The sequence below is a fragment of the Phalacrocorax carbo genome, chromosome 3 (assembly GCF_963921805.1).
Source record: "Phalacrocorax carbo chromosome 3, bPhaCar2.1, whole genome shotgun sequence".
Lineage (NCBI taxonomy): Eukaryota > Metazoa > Chordata > Aves > Suliformes > Phalacrocoracidae > Phalacrocorax > Phalacrocorax carbo.
Genome location: NC_087515.1, coordinates 68,724,149 through 68,751,376, shown reverse-complemented (window position 1 = coordinate 68,751,376; position 27,228 = coordinate 68,724,149). Strand labels below are relative to the sequence as shown.

Genomic DNA, 27,228 nt, shown 5'->3' with positions numbered 1-27,228 from the left:
CTCTGAGCCACCACCACCTCTGTATGATTCAGAAGAGAGGACCTGAAAGGCAAGTTATATTCCCACTACCGTTTAAAACCTGGATGCGAAGGCTGTCCTTTGATACTGACCAATTTTAGATCTGATCTTTGTCCAGGAGGAAGGTAATTCCCAACAGCCCTACAAGCAGAGAGGGCAGAGGTACCACTGCTACCCGCCTCGTCTGTGTGAACGCCAGCAACTGCAGGTACAGCTCAGGCGAGGCAGGTGCTCTGTTCGTTGCTCAGTCCATCTGGAGGGGACAGGGGTGAGCCATACTAACGAGAAGTTATGGAGAAGCTGCACCACAAAAGCCAGCCCAGGAGAAGAACCGTGGCTTCAGCAACAATCACCCACATCACGTCAGCAAAGAAGTTTCAGAAGTCAGAAGGCAACACAAGCACTTTCACAGGCATCCAAACGCCTGATGCCAATTCCCGATGGCTGGCTGTGAGCTCCAAGCACAGCCTCCCTCCATGGTCAGAGCATGCATATGGTCCCTCTCCCACATCTGTCTGGGGCCTAAATAAAGGCTGAGCTTATGCTGTCATCTTCCCTTTGAACAAAGGGCTCGCGCTGCCTCTGTCTTCCTTCTGGTTGCCTAGTTTTACGAAGCTAGTAGAAATGTAATTATTTTTGAGACATCCCCTTCCCCCCCCCCAAATGCCAAAATGACTGAAGTCTGCCAAGAGGTTCAAAAGTAAGTAGGGAAGACACACACGGGCAGCGAGATTACCCCAGACACCTTTCCTTTGGAAACCAGGCTAAAAAATACAGTATTGCGTTTATTAAAAAAGTCCCCAGAAGTCGGCTTCCTGATTGCTGTACGTCTGTTATTGGCAATACAGCAGATTTTTAAAACAATTTTTGGAGGATTATACCTGGTTTCTACAAATCAGCTTCATTTCACCCCTTCTAGCCACAGGCCAGCCACTTATGAACACTTTTCCAATCTGTTTAATGGGAATGACAAGTACTTACCTGCCCCAGATGTGCTCTGCGTTCAAACCCAAACAGTGGTTTGAAGCTCTTCAAAGCATTGCTCTACATTAAAAATATTTATTATAAATATTGCTGTGAAATTAGTGCATACACATTTTATTCCTTTTGAGTGGCTGCAACCTTTCAAACATAGAAGCCCAATAGATATAAATATATATATATATTTATATAGATAGATGTAGACAGATATAGATATAAATATATCCTCGGATATATTTAAGTGTGGTACAGAGGAAATAATTCATTTAGCAAATCTTTTGACAAGTTAGCTTTCCGCTGCAATTTAACTCAATACTTAGTAGAAGAGCATATTTTATTGGACAGTTCCATTGCTTTTGAGAAGAATATCTGACAAAGAAATAATAGGCTGGAAAAAGTTTCAAGCAGGCCTTTCTCGAACATTTCCTTCTCCGTCGGTGCTCACTGGATAAAAATGCATCTCCTTACTCCTTGAACTGATCTCAGTCATGCCCCCACATACTGAAAGGCCTGACGGAAACTCAGCCAGTCCTTCCGACACATCCAGACCCATTCATCTTCTTGTTCTCCACTGCCTTCCCGAAACCTCACCAGCTCACCCTCACGTGCTACTCATTGACCTGCAACGCGAGAACAACCCGCCTCGCTGCTGTTCACGCAGGGGGCAGCTGGCTGGGATGACGGCTTGCTTCTTGCACCCATGGATATCCAGGGATGGCATGTGGGGATGTACGGGAGGCTACAGAAAAGGAATGCAAACTCTTTGGTCTTTGAAGGGGCCAGGCAGTGCGAGAGAGGTGTCAACACCCCACACAGGCATTGCAGACCCTCTCATCACCCACCCCCCGCCCCACCCCTCCAAATAGACATTGGAGGATGATTTTTGAGCACAAAACCATCCTTACATGCTCCACAATATCCAGGCAGTGGTATAAGGGGCTACCACCTGCTTCCCCACTCCTTCCTTCCCCCCATCCCAGTCCTGCAGTACAGGCAGAGCGGTGGGTTTGCACACTAAGTGTTCAATCAATTAATCTGTCAGCTGGGTGAAAAAAAACCCTGCAATGTGTTTCCGAAGTCGTCAGTCAAACAATGATCAGCTCCCAAATTGCCCTGAATAAGCAACCCAAGCAGCCTTGCCTTCTGAATTATAAAAGATTCTTATCAGCTTACCTGAATGCATCTTGGACTTCCCCCTTGCGCCCTAATTTAATTCTTTAATTATGAGGAATTAAGAGTCAGTATTTTCAATAAAGGCTGAGAGGGTTGCTGTTCCCTTGCGTATACCCAGTGAGCGTTACATCACAGATTTAGCTAAGGTGCGCTGTGATTGTGGCTAAGTTTTAAAACTCTAGCCAGCATCTTCTTTTCCAGCAGGCATTCATGCTGAAACACTCTTCCTAACTTATATGTCTCTTTTCATACACAAAACTACAAACTACCTACAAAGATGTAAAGTGTGAAATTAAAAAGTAATCACTACTTAGTGTCAGTTGTGTATGTTTTACATACAAATAAAAGAATTCAAATGAGAAAAGAGGTCAGAAAAAACAACATTTAATTATAAAAGAGCTTTTTAAATTAAAAAAGATAATGGCACTAAACCAAAAACAAAGTTATTTAAGAGATCACAGCCACAGGGCGGTTGCAATTTTATACTGAAACTGTACAGCTGTTCTGCATCTGCACTTTGCTTCTAATTAAAATAACATCTAGAGTTCCAGTAACAAGTAATCTTTTACAGAACTACCGTGTATTGTGAAAACACACATAGTTTTTGTAATACCTGACAAAACACCCTTACATTTGTTACATTAGATGATAAATATTTACCTAAGCACTGTACTGGTTTTCTACTCTACTCCTTACATTTAAAAACCAGGGAGTGTGGTTTGTTCTATTGACAAAAGCATTTTGTCTTACAGGGTTCGCCCACAGTGGCACAGTGCTGCACCACACAGGGGTACCCACCGAGATGGAGCATCGAGGGCAGTACAGTCACATTAGAACAACTTCCTATCTTATTCATCCTGCTTTTGAAAATCCTTCAGTGCTTCCTTGCCATATGAAGACAGCCTTTGACTTTAAAAAACAATAAATACTTATGCCCCCCAAATTGTTCATATGCTATGGATAACTAATCAATAGATGTCTAATTTTCCTATGACCTTTCAGAGTTCTGTTTCACTGCGTAAATATATAAAAGGGAGAGTTCCAGTGGTTACTTTAGGAACAATAGTCAGGCCCTATACCCAAAGCTCTGCAGAAAGGCCCTTTATTCCTTTAATCAGCTTTGATCACGTAAAAAAATGTAATTCAGTCCTTGATTGTATGAAGAATATTCCCTATGAGGTCAATATAATTCTGTGTGTGCACTGAAAGAAAATATTTCATTCCAAGGATATAATTTCACAGTAGTTATTTCACGTAGTCAGCACGCAGGTGTGAGCACTTAAGCATGGATGAGCTAGTATACAAATAAATTGTAAAGCGGTGCATGTTAGTCAGCCCAAAGCGTTGCTGTGGGACTCGGGCTACAGTCCACAGCTCTTTGCGCTGCAACAAGCCACGTCAGTCTATAATTCACTGTAAGTGAATTCCACTGGGAGCTTTCAGTCCTTCCCTGCAAAAAGAAGGATTTGCAATAGTTCACCACTGGACTATTAATTTCTTAAGTGGTTTAGAGAGCATCTATCAGCATAAGGGAAATCAGAACTTGATTTCTAGCCTCGTCCAGGGCAGACCAGACATAAAACTGATGGTAGATAGTATCCAAAAAGCCTATGTGAACTCCACAGTAGACCTTTACACTGCCTGAAAGGTTTGGTGGTTTGCTACTTATGAAAGTTAGACTACAGTTTCCCTCCACAGTTATTTTATTTTTCCAGAAAGTTTTTATTGTGCTAGTAATTGGCAGGTTTTGGCAGTTCGCAAAATGCAATCTATCAGATGTCCAAAAAAATTGAAACCAGTGTATGTAACATGGCCGCATATCATTGCTGAAAAACCTAAAGGCCTTTCTAGTGCATGACAATATTCCAGAAAGGACACTGCCAAGAGTGATGAGCTTTAAAAATGACTCACCTTGTGCCACAGTCCTTTTTTTCTTTTCTTTTTTTTTTTTTTTGAAATAATCTTAAGAATACTATCAACTGGAATAAGAATAAAAATATTTAAAAGATCTAGCAAAAAAGCTGCATAGAAAGCATTTTCACAGTTGTTTTTAAATAGTTTTCATCAAACTTTACGTAGAAAGTGAACAAAATTAGGACTTCCAAACACACAATGTATTGCATTGTAATTTTTTTTCCTGTGAATTTCACACTTACTTGGGAAATTCATATGACTGGTTTTAGGTATTTTTAATACTGTACCGTTCAGAAGTGCTCATCAGGATTTGGTTCTCCAGTGTACTAGCACTGTAAAGACCTATATGAACACACAATTCTACACAAACAGATTGTAGATCTGTAATATGAAGAGGTTAAACATCTGTTTGAAAAATAAATTCTTCTGAAACAAGAGCTACCAGATGGGAGGTAGATTAGTGCCATTAAAATATTTAAGGTACTTAATCTCATTTCAAATATGAGTGGGAAAACAGTGCTATCTCCAAAATTTTGCTGCAAGTAAAACTGAAAATTTACTAGTTATCACCATTGGGTTTCCATCACTTTTTTTTTTTTAACTGGATAAGGTCATATTAGTATATAAAACACAGTTGAATGTTGAAAGGACACACTATCCTTTTGAAACATTCAGCCTTACAAAGTCAGTCCACAGGTTCTTCTTTTGCCATTGGTTGTGAGCTTAGCTCTGCTTAGATTTTATAACCCACTCAGCATTTGGGTTGAGCTGGTATAGATCCTTCATGTAGGTATCATCGTCAAGACAGCGTTCTCCTAGAAACAGAAGAGATGTATGGCTACATCAGTACCAAAAAGAAAGGAAACAATTTTCAAAGTTCCTGCCACTGCTTTATTCCGTTTAGGTTTTCAAGCCTTCTCAGCAGTGTTAAACAAAGGACGACACAGCTAAAACCTAGAAGTACTCTTACCCTTCCCATCTGTCTTGGGGAGAAAGGGGACAGAGGAAGAAGGAAGGAGTAGGGGCTGTGCTGCCTCTGGCACATTCTAGGTCAGATTCTTCACACAGACCATGCACACGGGAGCTCCTCTCTGTGAAGGTTTAGGAAAAAAAGGAGCAATGCCCTGGTCCTCTCATGGTTAAATCCAAACACTAGGTCTACCTTTACACAGAAGCCCATTAAAATTTCAGGGTGTTTTCCCCTTCTTAAATGGAAAGTTTAAGCAAGAAGCTCAAGAAGCTAAGAAGCCATTACTCCCTGTCCTGCTCCTCTTGGTTAGCAGTTCTGCACAGTACTTGTAATTGTTACTGTCCTAGGAAGGAAAAGTAGTACAGTGTTCTGGTTACATCACAAGCAATTAATTTGTGTCTAGTAGCTCTGATGAAAATAGCATATGTTGATCCACCAAGATCTGTGTACTCTTCCCATTCCCTCACAGGCAAAGCATTATCTCATGCATTTTGCAGCTCTACATCGCAGACCCTCTCCTCCTCCGCTGTGCAAGTGGTTGTGGTAGATGGCTCGTGTGCCAGCCAGATGTTTCCAGCACATGTGCTCCTGAAGCAGGAGGCAAGCAGAGGTGTAATGCTGCAGCTGGGTTTGTCTGCCAGCTTTTTGGACTCCCTGCACAGAGCAGGCAAGAAGGCAAGACTCCCTGCTCAACCAGGCTCAGCCTTCATCTGTTCCCTCTCCAACTGCTCTCTTTGCCAGGTGGCAGCCTGTGTTCCCTCTAGGATTTTTATCCCAACCTACATGACCTGTACCACCCACGCTGCTGAGCCAGACCCTCTTCCCACACAGTGCTGCATGTTCAGGCAGTAAGAGCACAGGGACAGTGGTTTGCCATGTCCTTATCCAGTTCTGGTCACAAAGCAATGGCAGAAGTCCTGTTCAGTGCCCTGAAGCCCTACAGTGTTCTGAGTCCTCAAAAAACATCTGGAGCCTTCAGCAGCTCCATCTGCTAGGGGACAGGATTGCAGCATTGTGATGTGTGTGTTAAAATTATGAGTGTAAGTATAAGCATATGAATGTATCATGAGCCTGTCTAGTCTTCTCACTTTTGGGCTCCCTCTACTTGAGTCAGTCACATCAGGCATAGATAGAGAAATGGGAAAGATCAGGACAGCTGGTTTACTGTAACTTGTACAGGGTTAAAGTCAAGGTTTAGTTAGTTCAACCTAGATTAAAGCCAGGGAGTTTCTCTTATCTCAGCTAGGAGTATTAATAAGGACTAGTATTTATAAAGGCCGATTAAAGTTGAAATTCTCTGGAAGTAAACTATTCAGACAGAGGAGACATCTAAGTTTTCTATCTTATTTCATAACAAAACAAAACAAATGGAATGGATTGAGAGCAGCTCTGAGGAGAAGGACTTCGGGGTATTGGTGGATGAAAAGCTGGACATAACCCAGCAATGTGCGCTCACAGCCCAGAAAGCCAACTGTATCCTGGGCTGCATCAAAAGAAGCATGGCCAACAGGTTGAGAGAGGTGATTCTGCCCCTCTGCTCTGCTCTGCTGAGACCCCACCTGGAGTGCTGCGTGCAGCTCTGGAGGCCCCAGCACAGGAATGACATGGACCTGTTGGAGCGGGTCCAGAGGAGGCCACAAAAATGATCAGAAAGATGGAGCACCTCTCCTATGAGGACAGGTTGAGAGAGTTGGGGTTGTTCAGCCTGGAGAAGAGAAGGCTGCGGGGAGACCTTATTGCAGCCTTTTAGTACTTCAAGGGGGCTTATAAGAAAGTTGGGGACAAACTATTTAGCAAGGCCTGTTGCGACAGGACAAGGTAATGGTTTTAAACTAAAGAAGGGCAGATTTAGACTAGATACAAGGACGAATTTTTTTACAATGAGGGTGGTGAAACACTGGCACAGGTTGCCCAGAGAGGTGGTGGATGCCCCATCCCTGGAAACATCCAAGGTCAGGTTGGACGGTGCTCTGAGCAACCTGATCTAGATGAAGATGCCCCTGCTCACTGCAGGGGGGTTGGACTTGATAGCCTATAAAGGCTCCTTCCAACCTAAACTATTTTATAATTCTGTGATTCTAAATGTGCAAGCAGCCATGTATTTTCTCTAAGAGACATACAATTTCCATCACATGTTTAAGGTGATAGTAGGTTGCTCCAGTTTCACTGGAGTTCTGTACAAAAACTTTTTTCTGCAATGATTACACCTCTGTACAATAAACAAGATAATCCTCTCCTTTAAAAAAGTCTTACATCTGGCATCACAACCTGCTTTAACAGGCATAGCAAATGTATGTACATACTGGATATGCAAGAAAACATGTAATACATTAATCTGGCATCCAGCTATCTTAGTAACTTTTTTGCCATCAGACTTAGTAAAAACACTAAAATATATCTGTTGTAGGGAACATAGGAAAGTGTTATTTTTAATTCACTTTAAGTCCTTTGGTTTAGACATGCACACAAAAAACCTGATTTAAAATAGTGATTAGGTGAAAAGGAAGAATGCTAGGTGTAGCAATTTACATACAGGATTTAAACTTGCAGAATACAGAAGTACTGGGTATTGATGGAATTTTATAACTTCAAATAAAGTTTAGCAGGTCACAGTTAATATGAAAAAAGTAAATGTAAGTCCAATCAAATACTATTTTCTAGTTCTCTCTTTTTTTTTTCCCTGAGCACATGAAAAATACTGTGATTAGAAGCTGACTCCCAATGCAAAAATACTTTTGCATTCATTGAAGAAAATTTCAGAACTGTGTTCAAAATGATCCTTTGGTGTTAACCTTGCTGATGCTGCTATTTGCTTTAATCAAGAAGGGCTGGAAGAAACAGAGCAGGAAAGACTAACCATTGGGAAATTTTATTACTAGGTCATCTTTCTGGCTGAGCATTTTTTCCCCCCAAAGGAACCTGCAAGCAACGCTCAGATGCAGAGCATGAAGGACTGTAAGTTCACTTATTATGCCTCAATACAAAGACATGAATAAGATGAACTTCAAGCACCTTCCTATCCAACCTTTCTGAGCTTCTCCACTGTACATACATATCAGGAACATCTGTTAGAGTTGCTGTCTTCCTCTGGGAGAGATAGTACAATACTACTAATAGGATGATCACACCAACATCTCTGCTTCCTTCTCCCCAAGGTCAGCTGTCTGCCTTAGTGTCAGTGAGAACTAGGGACATGAATAAAAATGCAACCACAATACCCAACCCACGGACAAAATCCCAAGGAACCCTATTCCAGCAAAAGAAGTTGTTCAGAAGCCATTCTTACCAATATTTCCTCCTATTTCATACAGAAAGACCTCTTCTTTCTTGAGTGTTTGGACACTTCCACTGTCAGGAACAAAACACAATGAATAACTATATTGCAAAAGAGCTTGTACATCAGCCACTTAGACGTGTCCGGGAGAAATTATGTTAGTTAAGACCAGCAGCGTGTACCTGTCATCAACCCTTCATGTTTATACCCATTTACTGATTTAGTAAGTGAACAAGAATACCCTTGCATGCTAGTGCAAATGAATAGTCCTGCAAGTGAGCAATACACTACAGAAAAAATAATATAAGATAGATATGAAGAAACTGTGGCGTTTAGAAAAGAATTCCATTGTTATTAGCAAGTAGCCTGACATCTACCCTCTGGTTTTTCTTTCACTGCTGCTGCAGAAATAAGTATTCCCCTCAAATACTTCATATTTCTGAAAAAGCCTTACAGTTGGGTGGGAGAAACCACATTTTTGCTGTTTTTAATTTTGCTGCAACTAAAAGAAGTAAAAAACAGACAGTGGAAGAATAAAGCCCCTGTATTACAAAGGGATTCCATTATTCTCACTGCTTAATTGTAATAATATATGCTAAGGCACAGCCAGAAAATAGCTTTCTGTCAAAAGTGTAAACCTCTAAAAACACCATTTAGGAAAAAGCAGCTTCTTAATCTCAACTAGTGTACCGTATTATTGCTTTAGCATGAATAGTTACGTATGATGCATGCGTGCTAAATACTTTTTTTGCCAATTCTATTCTGATTTCTTACTTTGCCTATACATATAAATATTGATGTAAAAGCTTGATTAAAAATTCTCCCTTTAAAGATGGATATGGATGACTCAAATATAGCTTTCCTTTTAAATCACTGCACATGCATGACATTTGCATGATACCTATACTGTTGCTATATATAAATGCATTTTTTTACAAAATATTTTCTTTCTCTTTTCCTCATTACTTTGTTTCCTAGACTTATTTTCTTGGAGTTCCCTTCTGTCTTGTACCCAGAAAGTTACAAAGCTGTTCTTGACCCATCAGATCAAAGAGCAGTTAATTTTTTACCAGTGGCACTCATGTATTCCTGAAAGCTTCATGAATTCTCATGATGTTAGGAGCATTAAGTTAATTGCTCACTCAGGTATTCCAATGGCTAAATTTGGCCAAAAAGTTTATGAACTCACCTGGACTTAAAGTATTTTAAAACTTTTTTCTTGATATAATATATGAAAAGCCTCTTCTCCCAAAATTATAACAAAACAAAAAAGTGTTTGTACCTTTTCTGGCTGAGAAACCTGGCTACTATATCACCGGCTTTCAGTTCTTCTGTCAGCTGTATTGCCATGGAAACTTTCGAAAGATGAGGCGCTTGTACCCGTATCACTCCCTGAGGAACGTCAGCCTGCAAAGCAATAACGGTGTTGGAACAAAGCTGCTAGCAGCTGGCTTTGATGAGCTTCTCAAAATACAGTTTGGAATAAGTAACTTAGTGCAGTGCTCTGTACTTAACTACTATCTACTACACTTTGCTGCAGAAAAATGATAACTACACAGTAATTCAGTAAATTACATCAGACGTTCAAATCTCTTTTTAACAGCAGGGAGAACTTTAGAACAAAAGAACAGTAGTGTTTAATTATTTTTCAAAGATGTTAAGAGTAACAATAGCAATTACTGCTATATTAAGAACACACTTTGGTATGATAAGAAGCATATGAGATTGATATGGAAAAGACTCGCTGCAGGCATGAAAGGCAGGCAACCCCCCGCGCCACTCCCCCACTAAAACTTCCATAAGAAACCTTTCCAGTTTCAATTAAGCTGAGCTTCATGCCAAAAAAAAGAAATCACAAAGTATTCATGGGTCAGTCTACTTTCAGTGATTCTTCTTTTCAAATATCATTTCATTTTAAAACAGATATTCACTACTGCAGCTTTTTCTCCCTATTTTTTATTCTCCAGAATATATTCAGCTAGTCAACTGGCAGGTCTGACTACATAATGGATTTGTATTTTATTTCAACCCAAAAATCCTTGATGATGAATATCAATCATATTAGTTGCAGAGAAGGAGGGTTCCAAAGGACAGTTTTTCAGTTCAGCTTGCAGTACTGACATGTGAAGTTACAAAAGGCATAATTTATTTGTGAATAAGGTCCTAATTTCTGTTCCTGAAAATCTTGAGGTAATTTTCTACTCATATTACATTACCATTTAGCCAAACGTACTCACTTTGATAGGAACAGAAACGTAAGAGTCTCAGTAGTCAAGGTTGATTATGACAGTTCATTCTCTTCTTTCTCCACCACCCCCCGCCCCCCATTTACTGCAATTGTAAGGCTGAACATTTCTTCTTCCATAATCAATGAACAAATCTGGGCACCTGTGAATCTAGAATAGCTTCTCTGCAACCACCAGAGTTAAACGAATATAGAACAAGTATAAACGTGAGCAGAATTGGAAGCACAGCTTCCTGAGAAAAATAAAGGCTCATTACTATACAGGTGCTGAACTACAGTAAGTAATTTTGACTAAACAATCCTTCCATATCCAGTCTTTTTATTTATTGATTTAAAAATACTAGACATAGTAACTATTTATGTCTAAAGCATTAAGAATCACCAAATTAAGAATTTGCTTAGTAGTAATCATGGAATCAAAGATTCATAAGATTGCAATGGATCTCAAAGAGCAACTCCCTACATTTATCCCTAAATTTGTCAAATCTGTTCTTTAAGGCCTCCACCTGTGGAAATAGTGGCTGTAGCCATCTGCTAGGAAGGTAACGCCTGCTTAAAAATCTTTTGCTTCTTTCCAAACTCTTGGAATCCCAGCAAAAGGAAAGGACACTTAAGGATGAAAAAATTATTTACAGATGTCCCTAATTGGTCTTTCATCAAATTCAGCATGGTAAATTTAAATTGGTTTTCATTTTTATATGAAATTCTGTATCATTTTGTCTCCATTGATTTTAAGGGAGTTTTTCCAGCCTTCAGCTGGATAACAGGTTGGGTTTGGGTTTTTTTTCCTATTAGTAGAAATATGATAAATTATTTTAAAACCTGCCTGCTTTGAGTATGAACAAGAAACGTCCACAGAGCTGTAACATTACGGTCACAGATCAAACAGAATAATTACTTTGTTTGTTCAGACAGAATCATTATTAGCTCAGCTAATGAATGCATTTTGCCACTTTCACCACCTGCATTTACAGAACTCATGCTCAGCTGCACAATGTTCATGGTGCGCAACTACAGAGAACAGACACTGAGCATCCCCGAGCCCATTCACTGTGCAAGCTGGTGGGAAAGAAAAAATGGCCATAAAACATCTAGGAGCAGAGTCACAGAAGGACCTGTTCTCTGCACAGCACAGCTTGGAACATCCAAGCTAGGGCTCCACATCACAACATATAAGTCAAGTAACTATAAGGTGAGTGACAATAGCCCAAAGGGTGGGTCAACTATACTATTTAGTTTGTGAGTCCCTTCTCCTGCCTCACAGGTTCTCTCAAGGTTTACAACACTGAAACCTCTGGCTGAGTTAGGTTCTTGAGCACTTTAAAAACCTGAAGAGAGATACCTCCTTAGTTGATGGAAAAAACACTGGCCTACAATATCTAGTCTATAGCAGTCACCTGTGAGGTACTAATCTTCTTTCAAACCCTTTCTTTTCAGAGGGACTTGAATCTATGTATCACAAGAGAACCACAGCTGCTTGGCTATAGGACCTGAGGTGGGTCTCTTCCAGACTCTCCTCCTGCTCCATTTTGTGTGACACACTTAAATATTCATCAGGCTAGATGAAGAGAGGAACAAAGTGACTACGCAGTATTTTCACTAATGACTCAGATGACAGAATATAATATATGCTTATTAAATGTGTGAATGACAGCAAGCAGGAAGGGGGCACGCGCATTATGAACAAAACTGGAATTCAAAAGGATCTTGCTACATGGGAGACAAACTCTGAAAGAAATGGGATGCAGTTGTTCTCTTTGAACTGCAGTCTTGCACATAGTTTGGGACAAACAACTGTAAAACTATATAAAGAGAAATTACTTAGCAGGTAGCAATTTTTTTTAGTAAATAATCTGGCACTGCAGTGGATAACAAATTCAGCAAGAGTCAGTGACGTTATACTGTGAAAATACAAACAGGTTATGCAAACACAATGGCTATGGGATACCGTGGTTATTCTAACCTGTATTTGATAAGCCCAGTAGCATTGCATTGTGCTGCTAATACTACTGCTCCTTTTTTGGAACAATTGCAACATACAGAGGTATACAATGATGGATGGTGTAAATCTGGCTAATGCTGGTAGGCGAAATTTCCAGTCCTGAAGGCACCTTTCTTTGCCTGGTTAGAGCATTATGCACCCCAACAGCAACATAAAGACTTAATCCCTAACACTGACTTGGAGACCATAGGTATGCACAGGTATTCTGAAAAGCAATTAACACTCACGAGCCCTATGATATTAACCACTTTTGATTAACCCTCATGAGCCCTCTAATATTAACCATTCTCAGCGCTGTACAGAGATCTTGCCCATATGCAGCAAATGCTACTTAACCGCAGTCTTAAAAGGGGAAATGTAATTGATACAGGGGCCTCATCAGAGATAAGATGAAATTTTATCCAAATGAGCTGACTGCCATTAAGAATATGGATACCGAAGTATTTCTGGAGCCTATGGAAGAGACTCAAGCTCTGTCCATCTACGTTTAACCATGTGGGGCACCACAGCATGTGGTAGAAAATAGCAACTTTCACATAGTTTTATTCAGCTGCACACAAGATAATTAGCTTTCAAGAGGGTGGAGATTCACCGCAAGTCTGGGTGCCTCACTTGCCATCTAATAGTGAGATGCTGTTCAGGAACTGCACAGGAAAATCACCTCAATTTCAAATTAAGACAATTGAAAACTGGGGAAAAACCCATCCACCCCACCCCCACAAACCTTCCTTAAAGAATTAGACAATTTTTTTACTTGGAAAAAATGCATAAAATTGTCATTCACAATGAAGCCTTATCAATTTGTGAATATGATTTTAAGAGTAATATGTTCTCAGGCACCCAAATTACTGAATGCTTCAAATAAGCATGAAGGATTTGTGAAAAATGGTACCATTTAATTTTCAAGAAAATCCCCACAGAATTATAGGGCTTAAAGAAAATTATTGAATAGTGACTTTACGTTTACATTTGACTAAGAATATATTACATGAGACTTCAGCCCTAACTCCCCAGTGGATTAAAAAGGAGTATTTTACTCTAAAAGACCAACAGCACTGAATTACAAAAAAAAAAATCCAATACCTGAAGTTGCAATAGCATTTGCCTATTTCAGTGTATTTGCTGTTATTTCTATGTTGAACAGGGGATGGCAGCATTAAGCATCTTCTCACCACAACTAAGCTGAATTGTATTCAAAGAATTCTTTTATTATTAGACAGCATAAAAAAAAGTCAGTGTTTAATTAGCTTTATTTTAAAATTGTAGATAACTCCTCATTCTGCATGCAGATTCCTTCATATAGTCAGATATGAAAATAAGGCAAAGTGATGCCTGAGGAATGAATTAATTTTGGATGTTGAGAGATGTGTCAAATATTGCATACAAAATGAGGTAGGAACACTGAAATATAAGTCTCCAGCAGATACTGGATGCAGTTGTCCAAAAGATCCAGCTATTTGCACACTTGAGAGAAAAAGAAGGCATACTTGCAAGATCAAAACCAGGCAGATTTGAGGGATAGTATAGCAAATTCATTTGTCATATTCTATTTTTTTGGCTTAGTAGATTAAAAAATGCTTTTACTAGAACATTACAACCCTTTTTTGTAACCGTTTGCCATACGCATAATGGATAAGAAAAATGCAGACCAGACCAGTGCATTTTTACAAGCTACCACAAGATGTCTCTAATTCACCAGAATCGTCAAAATGACTTCAACCCACAAGGTGGTATTTTCATACCACCTAAATCTGATACGTATTCATTATGTTATCAGGATACACATATTTGGTGTTACCTGTTCATGTATTTAAAAGAACTTCGGAATCATGTATTTCAAATGCATTATAATTAAGATACCATACTATATAGGCTAATGAACTTCAAAGAATTGTAATTACTAACTTCACTGAAATCGTAAATAATAAGGAATTTCAAGGTACATGAGATATATTTCTGAAGTTTCAGTGTTAGTGGGAACAGTTCAGTTAAAATATTTCTGAAGTACAGGAAAATCTAACACCATAATGCCACAGGATTTTTTTTCTTTTCCTTGTAAAGAATGTGTGGAGAGCATTACAATGAAACTTATGCCTTGACATCACTGACGGGTCTGGCAGAAGTCAATTATCTAATGGAGAGATAATGGACTGTAGATTATATACACAGGGGTAAATTGGGAGTAGACACTTGGACAATAGCTACGTAAGAAGCAGTTTATAACTTTTTTACATTTGCTTTATCCTTTGGGGTTTCTTGGGGTGGGCAGGTTGTGCATGCTCTAGCATGCTCCGCTTCACAAGGGACAGTTAAAGATTCATTGAGGCAAAGAGTTCAGTGGCTTGGGAGCTCCTGTAGGAGGAAGGAGGATTAAACGCTACCCTTGTTTCCAAACACTATTAAATATCAAATAGTGAAATCTACATATTTATTTTTTAAGTAAACACATGGTCTGCTGTGACTTCCACTCATCAGCAATGCATCTAAATGTGAGTATCGTAATACTGAGTGTTGTCACAACACTTGCTCCCTCTACAGATACAGACCTTACATATTTTGTTTCAGATGCTCAGATTGAAACAACCTGTGGCATATCATTTTTCAGAATAGAAGTATTTGGAAAAATCTGGGAAAACAGCCCAACCCTCTAAATGTGTCATGCTGGTAATAAACTGAAACCCATATTAGCTTGCTATCTATTGAAATTCTCAGTTAAATAAATGCAGATATCCCCTCTATCCACTTTTTCACTACAGATGATAGGCTTATTAATAAAGTATTTCAGATGTATGTTTCCTTACATCATTAGGAGTCTTCTCCTGCTTCTCATGTTTTTCCCGGTCATATGCCATCTTTTTCAGAAGTTTCTTCATAGCTTTGTCCTTTTTCTCCTTCTTCTGCCTTTCCGTGTTTTGTTTTCTCACTTGGTTAACAATAAACTTAGGAATCTAGATGAATATAGATAGTAAGCATGAATATCTACACAATTTCCTTAGGTAACTAACTTATCAAAACTTTGTAAATTGTCAGGTTGTCAGGTAGAACTAAAAAAAAAGTATTAATCTCTAGTAATAATTAAAGATTCAAATAATATAAAGCTGTAAAACAATTTGAAAACCACACCATTTGCAGTGCTGTAATCCATGCAGTAAGCTCTCAAGGGAAGAGAGGTGGAATCATGCAGTATTTTTACTTTCCTCAGCCAAAAATTCACTCAACACTTAGTCTGTGCAATGGTGTTAATAACTTTTCCTCACACACGCAAAGGTCAAAATTTTTTACAGTTGCTGATGGATAACAAAGCCCAAACTTCTCCAGTCTGTCTAAGTTAGAGCTTTGCTTGAGACCGTGGCACAGCTTCATGTTTTATCAAAACATGTTTTATATAATACGAAGTTTGGCCTAACAGGCAAATGGGCTAGAACACCATGTCTCTTGCTAATATCTCTAAGCAGAAAAGACTAACTTCCTCATAACAATGCATACTGACAGGCCAAAGGTCCCCCAAGGACTTATTTTTGAGTTCACATATGGTACATACAATATTAAAACCCTGACCATCAGAGCTTAACTCTACAATAAGCTGTAATGATTCTGTTTCACTCCCGTAAGAGTTACCCATGAGCAAGAACCCAGCTGGATGGGGCTGATCCTTCTCTAAATCATGGAAGTTCACATTACTTCTTTGTTCAGATGCCTTGCCTGCAAAATTTGATTCCCACCCCCCACCCCTCCATCTCTAAGAATACACTTACTGTCCAGAGAAGTTTTTGGTACTGAATCATAAAGCGCATGACATTTGCTGTTCCAGCTGCCATAACAAACTCGCTTTGTTCAATAGTCTTTGAGCCAAACCCATGAAACGTGAAAAGGTTTGGGGCCATCACCATCGCAACATTCTTTAACGTCATTTTATTTTTGTCTCGATGATCAATTACCCTTTGGAGGAATTCAAGCAGTACCTGAAATAACAGCAGAACTTACAGGTCAACTCTGCACATGGAAAAGAGTGAAACGTGATGTTACATATTTTTGGAAAAAGCTCTTTATTCCTAATAAAACCACGTGAAAAGCAATCAATACAGGAAGCGTGGATATATTTGTTCACTGGACTGTAATGCAAGTTTTGCTTCCTTTAAGTAATGAAGTAAATAATTCCTGTTATATTTGTGGATAACATTTTCAAAAGTATCCAAGTGATTTCGAAGCTCTGCACATTAAGTTATTTTCCAAAACCCTCGTTACGTAGGTGGGTAGGTAGCATCCCACAGATACTTTTGTAAACATTACTGTTGGCTTTTCTTAAATTGAAAGTGAACACAATAGTGCCAGCTGTCATGGTTATGGAAACACGGAGCGACTAGTTGTGTAGGGTAAGCAATTTGTGAGTAAACCACTGCACTGTGACTGACAGCCAGTTAAAAACTGGCAATCTTCAACTAATTCAGTTCCAGATATTTGTAACTCAACTCAGGAGCCCTCCTGACTGCTTCCACACAGAAAATAAACTAAAAAAGAAAGTAATCTTTAAACAATAAGACGTAATAGGATTTTTTGCCTGTAACATATGATGCTCTGCATCCTACACAAAACCTGCAAATTCATTTTTGATTGTATCAATTTTAATAGTAAGCACATTCTGAAAAAGATGAATAGGTTTGCTACAAAAAGACAAGCCCAAATTGGAAAACCCCATGTAACGTGCTGCGAATACCAACGGGCAGTGTAAATTTCTAGCTTATTGAGAGTACAAACAAACAGCACCAAGTGGGGAATAAAAATGAAGAGCTAAACCCATTTCAGAAAAGCAAACTCTCATCCATAGTATTCTAACACTGTTAATTTTTTGCATTGGAAACAATGACTGCTGCTGCAAAAAAAAGAAACTCTTAAGAAAAAAGGTCACTCACTGGGAGATCATTATTGCAATCTCCTGGAAAAATTTCAAGTCACATTCTTAAAAGTCATTTGGGACGAATTAGGGTCCTAAGGGTTTTTTTTTTTTCTGAAGTTCTATGAAATATGAAAAACAAAAGAATCACTAGTTTCAGCATTAACTTTGAACTGGAAAAAAGAATGTTAAAACACAACAGCATTCACCACAGCGGATTCATGGAAACAGACAAAATATTTGTGCAGAAAAAAGTATTAGTAATTCTAACCTTCAGAGTGTCTCTGTTCGCTTCAGGTAGTAGGAGAACCAAAAGATTCAAAGCTTGCAGTTGCTGTTTCTTCGTTGGAAGATCTGCCAGCAAAGCACATGAACCTCAGTATTTTAAAATTGTCATTTGTTCTCTTCAAAAAGCATGATTTCAAAGTGGAAATCTCTTGCAAAATGCTGAATGGCATACACATCGCTAATTGTCATAGTATGACAAAGGACTGGCAGATTATTGTTTTCTGATACTCATTTCCAAATGTTCTTTTAGGATTCAGTTGCTGTATGACTCAGCAGTCCTCTGGCAATATTTTCTAGATGCCTTGTGATTCTTTATTTTGCAATGTTACAAGAAGAAATAGTCAGCTAACAGTTCCTCCCTTTTTGAGCCTGTGCCCCAACATATGAAAGGGTATATTCAAAACTGCTTTCACAGTTTCTCTTGATTGCCTTAACAGTTGCATGGTCTCCCAAGTCACCCACGCAGAATGAATACCACGTGTTGCTGGATAGGGCAGGTCTCCAGCAACATAAGCAGCAGCAGCTGCAATGGCAAACCAGTGGGGATGAAGCCAAGAGCAGAGAAGCTTAACACATACATACAGCAGTGAGTGCTGTACCAAATGTGGCAAGCTATAATTAAAGAAAAGTGACATTGGTTCTGCCTTTTACTCAATTGCTCAGTGGTGCATCATTCACCCAAGACACAGGGTGAATGCATTCCTACACTCTTTCACCTCCTAGAAGAGCTCCTACGTTCTGGCAGCATTGAGCAGCAGAAAGCCCCATCTCTCCCACGTTTGTCACTTGTGATAAACTTCCTCCTGTCATGCTTTAGGGGACGTGCGCTGGCAAGCTTCCTCAGCAGATTCCTCATGAACCAGTCCATACATAAAACAAGTGAAGAAGGAGGTACCTGCACTTGACATAGTTTTATCACACTATTTCAAAATTCAACAGGGCTGTTTCTGTGCATCCTGCTGGGATTCCAACTGAACTGCTATTTCAAATACATTTCATCCAAATCAGTTTGGGAGATACCACCAAAAAAAAGTTCATCGATGAAATAAAAAAAACCACCTTGCTGACTACTTTCTACCATAATAAAAATTAAGGATCTGAATGAGTGACAGATTATATAGCCACTTAAAACATGCAAGTAGTGATAACAGTGTGTCTACCTGCTCTAGAAAGACATGCTTCAAAAGTAATGCTTAAATTTAGTTCCAAAACACCATGTCACAATGCTCAGAAAGCCATGAGAATCAACCTTTTCCTAAGAAAGTAAGCTAAAATACAATTGCAAAACAATTAAAATTAGTTGCTTAAATCAAGATTTTCTGTCTGTTCACCTAAATAATCATTGACCTTTAGTTGTTTAAATTACTTAAATTAACAAATTAAATTGTTCAAATTAAGTTGTTTAAATATTTAATTCTAACCACACTACTCAGTCACAGTATTATGAAAAACACTGACTACTGTCACAAAGATGGCTCTTTTTCTGTAACACCTAATTTTATTATATGTAAGCAACAAGACGGGCAGACAGTTTAAACAATGGGAGGCTATGAAGCACTGTGTCTGTTTTGCATCAAATCTTTTGGCTCAGTGTAGAAAGTGTTTTGGATCCTGGCACCTGAGTATCTTCTGGGTAAGTAAAACCACAAAAGCCTTCAGACAGCTCAGGAGCAGCAAGCAGAAACCCTCCTGGCTCCCGTCAGTATCTGGTAAGTGGAACAACCTTGAGGAGCTCTTTGCTGCCAGCATCATTTGAAAGCATTCTGGCCAGCTTTAACCTGCCGCTTAATACTGCAAAATCAACAACACTGTGGCAGCCTATGCACCAACCCCCCTACTCCCACCAGCTTAATGGCCTTGAAAGGCAGCTCACAACCCAGAGACTGACTGACACAGCCCACAGTTTTTAAGAACATTTGTCTGTCTGCCTGTCCATGGAAATTCTCTGAAAGTGTCCCTCAGAAATGAGCCATTGCTCTGCCTGAAGACAAGGGGAATAGATTTTTTTGAAACTTGCACTCCTGTGTCAGCTGGGGACTTAGTGTACGTGGGTTCTCACTCCTGATTCATTATCACCAAGCTGTTCTCTTTCAATTACAGCTGGTATGTTTGCTGTCTTGGTGACCAGTTGGCAAGGAGGACATTTTCACAGGAACTTGCTGATCTCAAGGGATTAGGGATGATCAGTGGTTCTGACTATTCTGCTCTAACCTTTCCTGTTGTAAATGGACAAAACACCCCAAACAGTATAAATTACCATTTGTTAGATTTTCTGCAGAACTGTTACATCTTTGCTGTTGGTCTTTTTTGAAGCAAATATTTATAAATTGATACCATCACACACAATTTCCTTATAACCCATCTATACCTCCTAACAACTAACAGAAACATCAGAAAGTGGCAGTGTGCTTTCATTTGATGTGTAAATTGTTAAAATAGATGTTCGATGAAAAATGTTATTTGTGCATTAGCAAAAACATGCCCAGTTCTTCTCAGGAGAAGACATATTGTTGTTATTCAATTTGTTTTTCAGTTTCACATGCTATTACCGAAAATACTGCTATGTCAAAGAGGCACTTCTCTGCACTGATATCAATTCTTTGCAACCGAGACAGAAAGGACACTACTCACTCTGTACAGCTTGGAAAGCTTTGAGATATTCTACAGTGAGGAGTGGCTGAGGCAGTTCACGGATGAAGAGTTTTAAAAGACTTGCTGCATCATGTTGCTTTACATTTTCCCAGTTGAAGGTCCCTTCATAAAATTTTGCTTCCAGTTCTTGGCAAAGACTCTGAAAGGCAGTCGATACAGAGAGCACCAATAACAATTGGCTGCTGGAAGTCACGCATTATACACACAGCAATACTTTCCATACTTTGAAAGGGGGAAAAAAAGGGACTTGTGAAATATCACTTAACTCCAGCTACCGCTGATCTTTTGCTACAAAAAGATAATTTGGGGATCAAAAGCACTGAAAGCAAACACACAGTAATAGGCAGCAGATGGCCAAATCATATAGGAAGAAATCCCATGGGCCTGTCTCGGACTGTATGGAATATACTATAAGAACCAGATATCATATTCATCCACGTAAGGGTTATGACTTCTCCTCCCCCAGATATTACGATGTGGCTGATATATATGTAGCAATTCTGAAACTACCACTAAAGGGTGTTGCTATAATGCATGCACGACCATTTTCATAAACAAATATGGCAATCATGCATGTTGATGCACAGTTGCCTATCAAACCACACATTAAGGTGAGGCTGGTTCTCTTTTTAAGAAACAGGGAAAAGATTTGTGTGACTGGGTAGCTGGATGTCTTGCCGTCTACAGAGGACTCCATGCAGCTGGGCACATACAGCTTTGTCTAGCGCTGGATGTCAAACATGCCCTGTTTCGAAGGAGACTGTACTGCAAAACTTGAGGTCATGCAGCAGAATAAACAGTACTGAAAGTCTCATATAAAAAAGCGATACCTCATAAACCTGGGCTTGGGAAAGGGCGGGACACTGTTGGCAGCTGACGTTACCGTTTACCTGCCTTGCTCCCATGGCAGTGCTATTACTGGGCTTCCAGAGATGGACAAATGGGAACACACTGCGAAGACTGAGTCCTTCTTAGTCTCCCATTAAGCATTGGTCCCGGCCTTGCACCCACTTCATTTATTTCCCAGTCCAGCAGAGTGAAGAGTGGCCTCAGTATAGGGCCAGTGTCCCCAGGGCACCTCTTACAAGTCCCTCCCTTCTTCTTGCCTCAGTTCTTCCAGACAGAAAATGAGAACAGAGACACTGACTTGTTTTGTAAACTATGTGAGATGAAGTGCGATGGAAAAATATGGCCTTAATTATTTATCTGGGCAAGAAAGGCACATTGGATAGAGGATACTAGACACATTTTTAAGATATTGTTCTCATTAAATTTAAATCTGTCCAAATGGAAAATGGATCTGTTTCCAAAGAAGATGTGGACACTCAGGTTGACATAGAAGTTGGATGTTCCCAACTGTCCTCCAGACAGATCTTCTGTCTCCACTGATTACATAGGGGATTATAAGATGCCAAGATCCTAACTCAGATGTCTAAAGTCACAGAATCACAGGTTGGAAGGGACCTCAGGGATCATCCAGTCCAACCTTTCTAGGAAGAGCAGAGTCTAGACAAGATGGCCCAGCACCCTGTCCAGACGAATCTTGAAGGTGTCCAACGTGGCCAAGTCAACCACTTCCCTGGGGAGGTTATTCCATTGGGTGACTGTCCTCACTGTGAAAAATTTTCCTCTCATTTCCAATCAGAATCTCCCCAAGAGCAACTTGTGTCCACTCCCCCTTGTCCTCTCCACGTGACTCCGTGTAAAAAGGGAGTCTCCGTCTTCTTTGTAGCTGCCCCTTAAGTACTGGTACATGGTGATGAGATGCCCCCTAAGCCTCCTTTTCTCAAGGCTGAACAAACCCAGCTCTCCCAGCCTATCCTCATATGGCAGGCTTCCCAGTCCTTTGATCATCTTGGTGGCCCTTCTCGGGACCCCTTCCAGCCTGACCACATGCTTTTTGTATAGCAGGGACTAGAACTGTACACAGTGCTCCGGGTGTGGCCTGCTCATCAATAAAAAGCAAGCTTTAGGAAAAAAGATGACAATTCTCCCTCTGAGTGTCATCAGCTCATCCATCCACATTCAGACCAAATCACTGTGGCAAATGCAGTATTAAACAATTGATAAAATGAATTGCTGTACCTGAGAGGCAAGAGTAGAAATGTCAGCTATGCATCCTAATGGACCAATGCTTAGATTTTAAAGTAAATGTATTTAATGATGGGGTATTACAGATATGCAACACAATTTTTAATAGCTCATCCAGAATCTATAGAATAAGATAGCAAAGTACTTTTTCTTGAGATTATCTGTGCCCTTCTATAAAACTACATAGGACGGAAAATATTTTATTTTTCTATAGAAGAAAGTTTAAGAAAATTAAGAGAAAACATCAGTCCTTTAGTATGATAAATTCTTTGTGTTTCTACAAAGTTTTCCATTTGAATAAGTACAGGAACTTAACATCTTTGCTAACAAAACAATTGCTTAATTCAAAGAAGCAGTTCCTGCAAATACATAGGCAAAAAATTAATGAAAGTTAAATAGTGAGTGATCCTCTGCCTGGGAAATCATATTAAACTGATAAAATCAAAGAATAACCAAATAAACAAAATTACTCCAAAATCATTCCAGTACGCAGAACCGATGAAAAGTGAAAAATAAAGAATGGAGGAAACTTGTAAAAAACCCGGTATCTTATTTAGTGGTAAAGAAATAAAGCCAATTTCCATAATATTCCCTTATTTCAGTGGTTTCTAATGAACCAGTTGCTGGACCAAGTTCTACACAACAGAGGCTGGCAGATGTCTTCGGACAGCTGAATCCACTTACATGGTTCTTCCCATTTAGAATTTAAGGCCAGTTGAGACTGTCTTTTTAACACATTGACTCTTGGCACGAATCATATTGTGTATTTAGTTTCCCACATTAAGGCAAATACTGGGGAAGAGTCTGCATGTAATTGGCACTCACTCTGCGAAGTGTCGGTGCGCACAGACGTGCCTAACAAGATTGCGCTTAGTGAGCCGAGTAGTTATATTGCTGTTCATAAAAATAAATGTGAGAGGTTCTTCAGTGCATGCTGGATGCCTTGCCCTGTAACACAGGCTAAGTCTAGCTATTAAAATAGGCTCACAATGCCAGAGAAAAGCTTCCTCCCGGGTAGAAAGACTGTGTATGAACTGTTCAGATGATTAAGCTGTTTCAGGGAAAAAGCAAAAGGCTGGAAAGCTCATGCCAAGAATTAATGAGATTTTGGCACAACTGAATTTGAAACATAACCTTGACTCCCCTTTAAACTTAAACCCCAGTATTCTCCCCAAAACTACACTGTATGAAACGATCAGCTTTCTGGCTAATATAACTCAGTTTTCTTTGTAGTGAGATTTTGCTTTCTGTTTTTGAAGATTTTCGTAACAACCTGGTGTTAAGATATATTTGTATGACATAATAAAATCAGCAAACACAGATAAGTTTGGGGGGCTGTTGACAATCTATTTTACCTTTACTCTTGTTGCAACTCCTGGTATCCTAAGAAGTCCTTCTGTTTCCAGAGTTGCCTCTTCTATCTGGGCAATCAGCTGTCAAAAAGAAACAAAATTGCATGAATGAAGATGTCAATTAAAAATTACTGATAGATAGTTCTGATATATTGGAGCCGTGCGTGCGCGCGTGCGCATTTGTGCATACATACATGTAACAAGCAGACAACAAACACAGTTTACAAATGGATTACGGTTGTTGCAGAACAAAACCTTTAATATGGCTATTACCTGTTTAATGAATACTATTAAAGAAGAGTTTGTTTTATTAAAAAAAGAAAACTGTATTTTCTAGACCTCCTTCAAGTCTCCTCCAAAGACTGAAGCAGTTTCTTTCCAAAATTACTCTGGCCTCAAAAATAAATCCCAATTACTACCCTTGTTAAAATGTCTCCAAATCAAAACAATTAAGGTAACATTAGAGACAATACTAACCTTCTCACAAATACTCTTCTTTATGACTTTACCAGAGAGGAACTAAGTACTTTTAGGCTTTAAAGAAGCCTCAGTTTTGCAAATACTGGCATTCTCCTAACAAACTCAACAGGTTACAATCCTACACATGGCTTAGATAAATTGGTAGAAATTCTGTAACAGTACTTAAGATACATATAATAAATCCTGTTTCTCTAAAAGATATGTCTAGAAGTATTCATCGAAGTATGGATCTAAGATCATTCAAAAGAAATTTCTAAATGTCAAAAGCTGATAACATCATTTTAGCACAAATGGTTCTCACAATGCTTAACTAGGGCAGTGCCTTTGTTACATACCTTCCTGTGCCACCTCTTAAGTAAGAAAAATTATGCAACACAGTTGTGTTTTCTCCAGTTACAGAAATTAAAGGGTGTTTACCTACCACTGTATTTATGTAACTGACAAATGCCACAGAAAAGGTCAGACAGAAAAAGCCACAAAGTTAGGAAACAACACTAAAGGTGTCACCCTGGTATATTTTCCTTGGTTTAAAAAAAAAAAAAAGAAAAAAAGGAAAAGAAAGAAAAAGTGCCAACTGGCCACACCCAGCTCTCACTGCAGCCAGCTTCCACCAGAGCAGTGGCTGCCACTCTCCTCTGTTGGGCACAAAGACACTGTGGCCATGTTGTGTGACTTGCCACCATCCCCACCATGGGGAGGCGAGGTCTGGCAGCACTGCCGGCGGCCACAACTCCTTTGCACACACTCGCTCACAAGTGGCCCCTTGGCAGGCAGCAAGAGATGGCCGCTGGCCACAGCCAGCCTCCTGCCTATGGGAAATTTCCCCTTCCGCTCTATCAGGGCTGCTTTGCATGGCTTCATTATGCAGGCCAGGGACCTGAAATACTATCAGCAGAAACTTCTGGTGGAGATACATGGATTGGTATTACCCTCAGATTTTCCAGTCAGAAAATCCTAAGGCTAAATTATGTCATTATTTTGAATTGTAATTCCTCACTGAAATAAAAACTAGGTGTATTTTTTATTAAAAGGGTTTTTTTTCATTAAGCAGCTTTCCTATTAGCTTGGTTTGTTTCATTTCAGTGATAACCAAGGTACATTTAAAAAGCAGTATGCATAAAAATGTTCTTTCTTGCACTTTATATAAATTCCCTATTCTTGGAAAGCACGTGCTGTAGAGAACAGGCAATAGAAATGGGAAACTTTTTATTTTCATATTCTCATTTAAAAAATGCATTCCAAATGATGTCTGCAACTTGCAAAACAAATCACATCTATGAGGTAGAAAAGTTTATGTAGAATCTTCCTCCTGAAGAACTATGATGACTATGTTGCTAGGATAGCACAGTGATCAATCACTTCTTGTCATTTAATTTCTTTTTTTCTAGACAGCATCTTTCCCAGAAATGTATTTTTATGATTCTGAGGAAGTAATTTCTGGCAGAAATGACACAGCAATAGTTCTGAAAGAGTGATGCAAAACTACTTTGAGATTTCTGTTTCTTGAAAAATAACAAGAAGGTCCTCAAACCTACTGAAATGGTAATGACACAGCATGGAGTTTTTGTCAGTGGTAAGACAGGACCACATACTGTTGTCTCTTCCTTCTCATGCAATGAAACCTGCTATGCATGGGCTGTAAATCCAGAGTCTCCATCATCTTTCCTATTATCTTCCCCATTACCACATAATAAAGGCCAAAGCATTCCCCCATGCACTAAAGCAACAAATCTCAAAAAAGGGCAGCTGCCACCACCAGAGGCAGTTATCCACCCTGACGCCCATTCCTTAGCTACCTGCCTCATGGCCCAAATCACTTCTGAAAGGAAAAAAACCACTTCCTAGAAAGGTAGGTTCAGCCTGTGGCCCAGGGATTAAGAATTTATATGGAATTTCAAGTATTTGCCCTGAAAAAATAAACGGCAGGCCTACTGATGATGAAAGGTACACCACTGTTATGAAATGGAATTTGGCCGCAGTGGATTCTTACACTGCTTGTCAGTTTTAACAGGCTTATTAGTAAACTTGCCTAAATTATGGAGACTAGTCATAATAAAAAATGAACTTAATTCCTTTAACTCAAAACATGCCTGATACAAAGCAAAGTATCCCATTTACTGAATCAATAAGTAATTTACCTTTTGAAAAATCAGTGGTATCTTGGTTCCTGGCACCTTCTTCTGATCCTGTTCCAGTAAAACTGACAGTGGGACACCAAACAAGCCAGAGTCTGAAGAATAAGAAAAAGAAACAAAGATATTATCCACATCTGTTCCAATACATATGATAATGGCATAAACCACGTTTTTGAAGCAAGAAGCCTATTCAGAGATATTGACCTTCTGTTGAAAGTGTTTGAATGTCTTCATCAAGTTATTACACAAAGCATTCTGGCAAAAAGGATTCATTCATCTCTTCCTTCAACCATATATCAGAAGTTTTCTGTTTTGACTTCAGATTGCCATGAACATTCTCTGTATATAGTACAGTGAAGCAAACTGCATAAATGAATCATCTGCGCGGTTCTGGTTTGCAGAATGGGTGTGATGATGACCATGCAATGCATCACTCAATGCAAGTTCTATTATAATTAAGATGTAAATGGCATGAGTGAAATATCCAGAAATTTGGCTACTAAAATGAGACAGATGAAATTATCACCCAGGGTTACTCTGAACACTTCTCTACGAGGGTTTTCAAAGAAGATCTTTTCAACCCTTGTGCTTTTGCATTATAAAACACCAGTAGGACAGCAAGATCACCATCTTATCAAAGGTGTTCTGCCTTTTGTTTTTTTAAATAAAAGCAAAAGTACAGTTAAGTCTTGGCTAGAAAATGGTCTTTACAGTAGCGCTAAGGCAATGCAAATTAAAAAAAAACAAAAAAAGGAATCTATT

At 39.3% G+C, this 27,228-nt stretch overlaps 1 protein-coding gene across 7 annotated transcripts in view; it reads right to left on the bottom strand.

The window, feature by feature from the left end:
- Positions 1-1,116: 1,116 nt before the first annotated feature.
- The window catches only part of ARHGAP18 (Rho GTPase activating protein 18), a 99,748-nt gene continuing 73,636 nt past the window's right edge, over positions 1,117-27,228 (bottom strand). For 6 of the 7 annotated variants that reach the window (XM_064447312.1, XM_064447310.1, XM_064447315.1 and 3 more), the window contains exons 7-15: positions 26,470-26,561; positions 23,855-23,932; positions 20,388-20,547; positions 17,740-17,822; positions 16,333-16,539; positions 15,379-15,525; positions 9,613-9,737; positions 8,343-8,404; positions 2,541-4,901 (exon numbers count right to left, since the gene is read on the bottom strand). In XM_064447312.1, the coding sequence (XP_064303382.1) occupies positions 4,810-4,901; positions 8,343-8,404; positions 9,613-9,737; positions 15,379-15,525; positions 16,333-16,539; positions 17,740-17,822; positions 20,388-20,547; positions 23,855-23,932; positions 26,470-26,561 (1,046 nt within the window). In that variant the 3' untranslated portion in view covers positions 2,541-4,809. Of the gene's footprint in view, positions 1,739-2,540; positions 4,902-8,342; positions 8,405-9,612; positions 9,738-15,378; positions 15,526-16,332; positions 16,540-17,739; positions 17,823-20,387; positions 20,548-23,854; positions 23,933-26,469; positions 26,562-27,228 lie in introns of those variants that run through there. The other variant, XM_064447311.1, reaches the window with a different exon arrangement.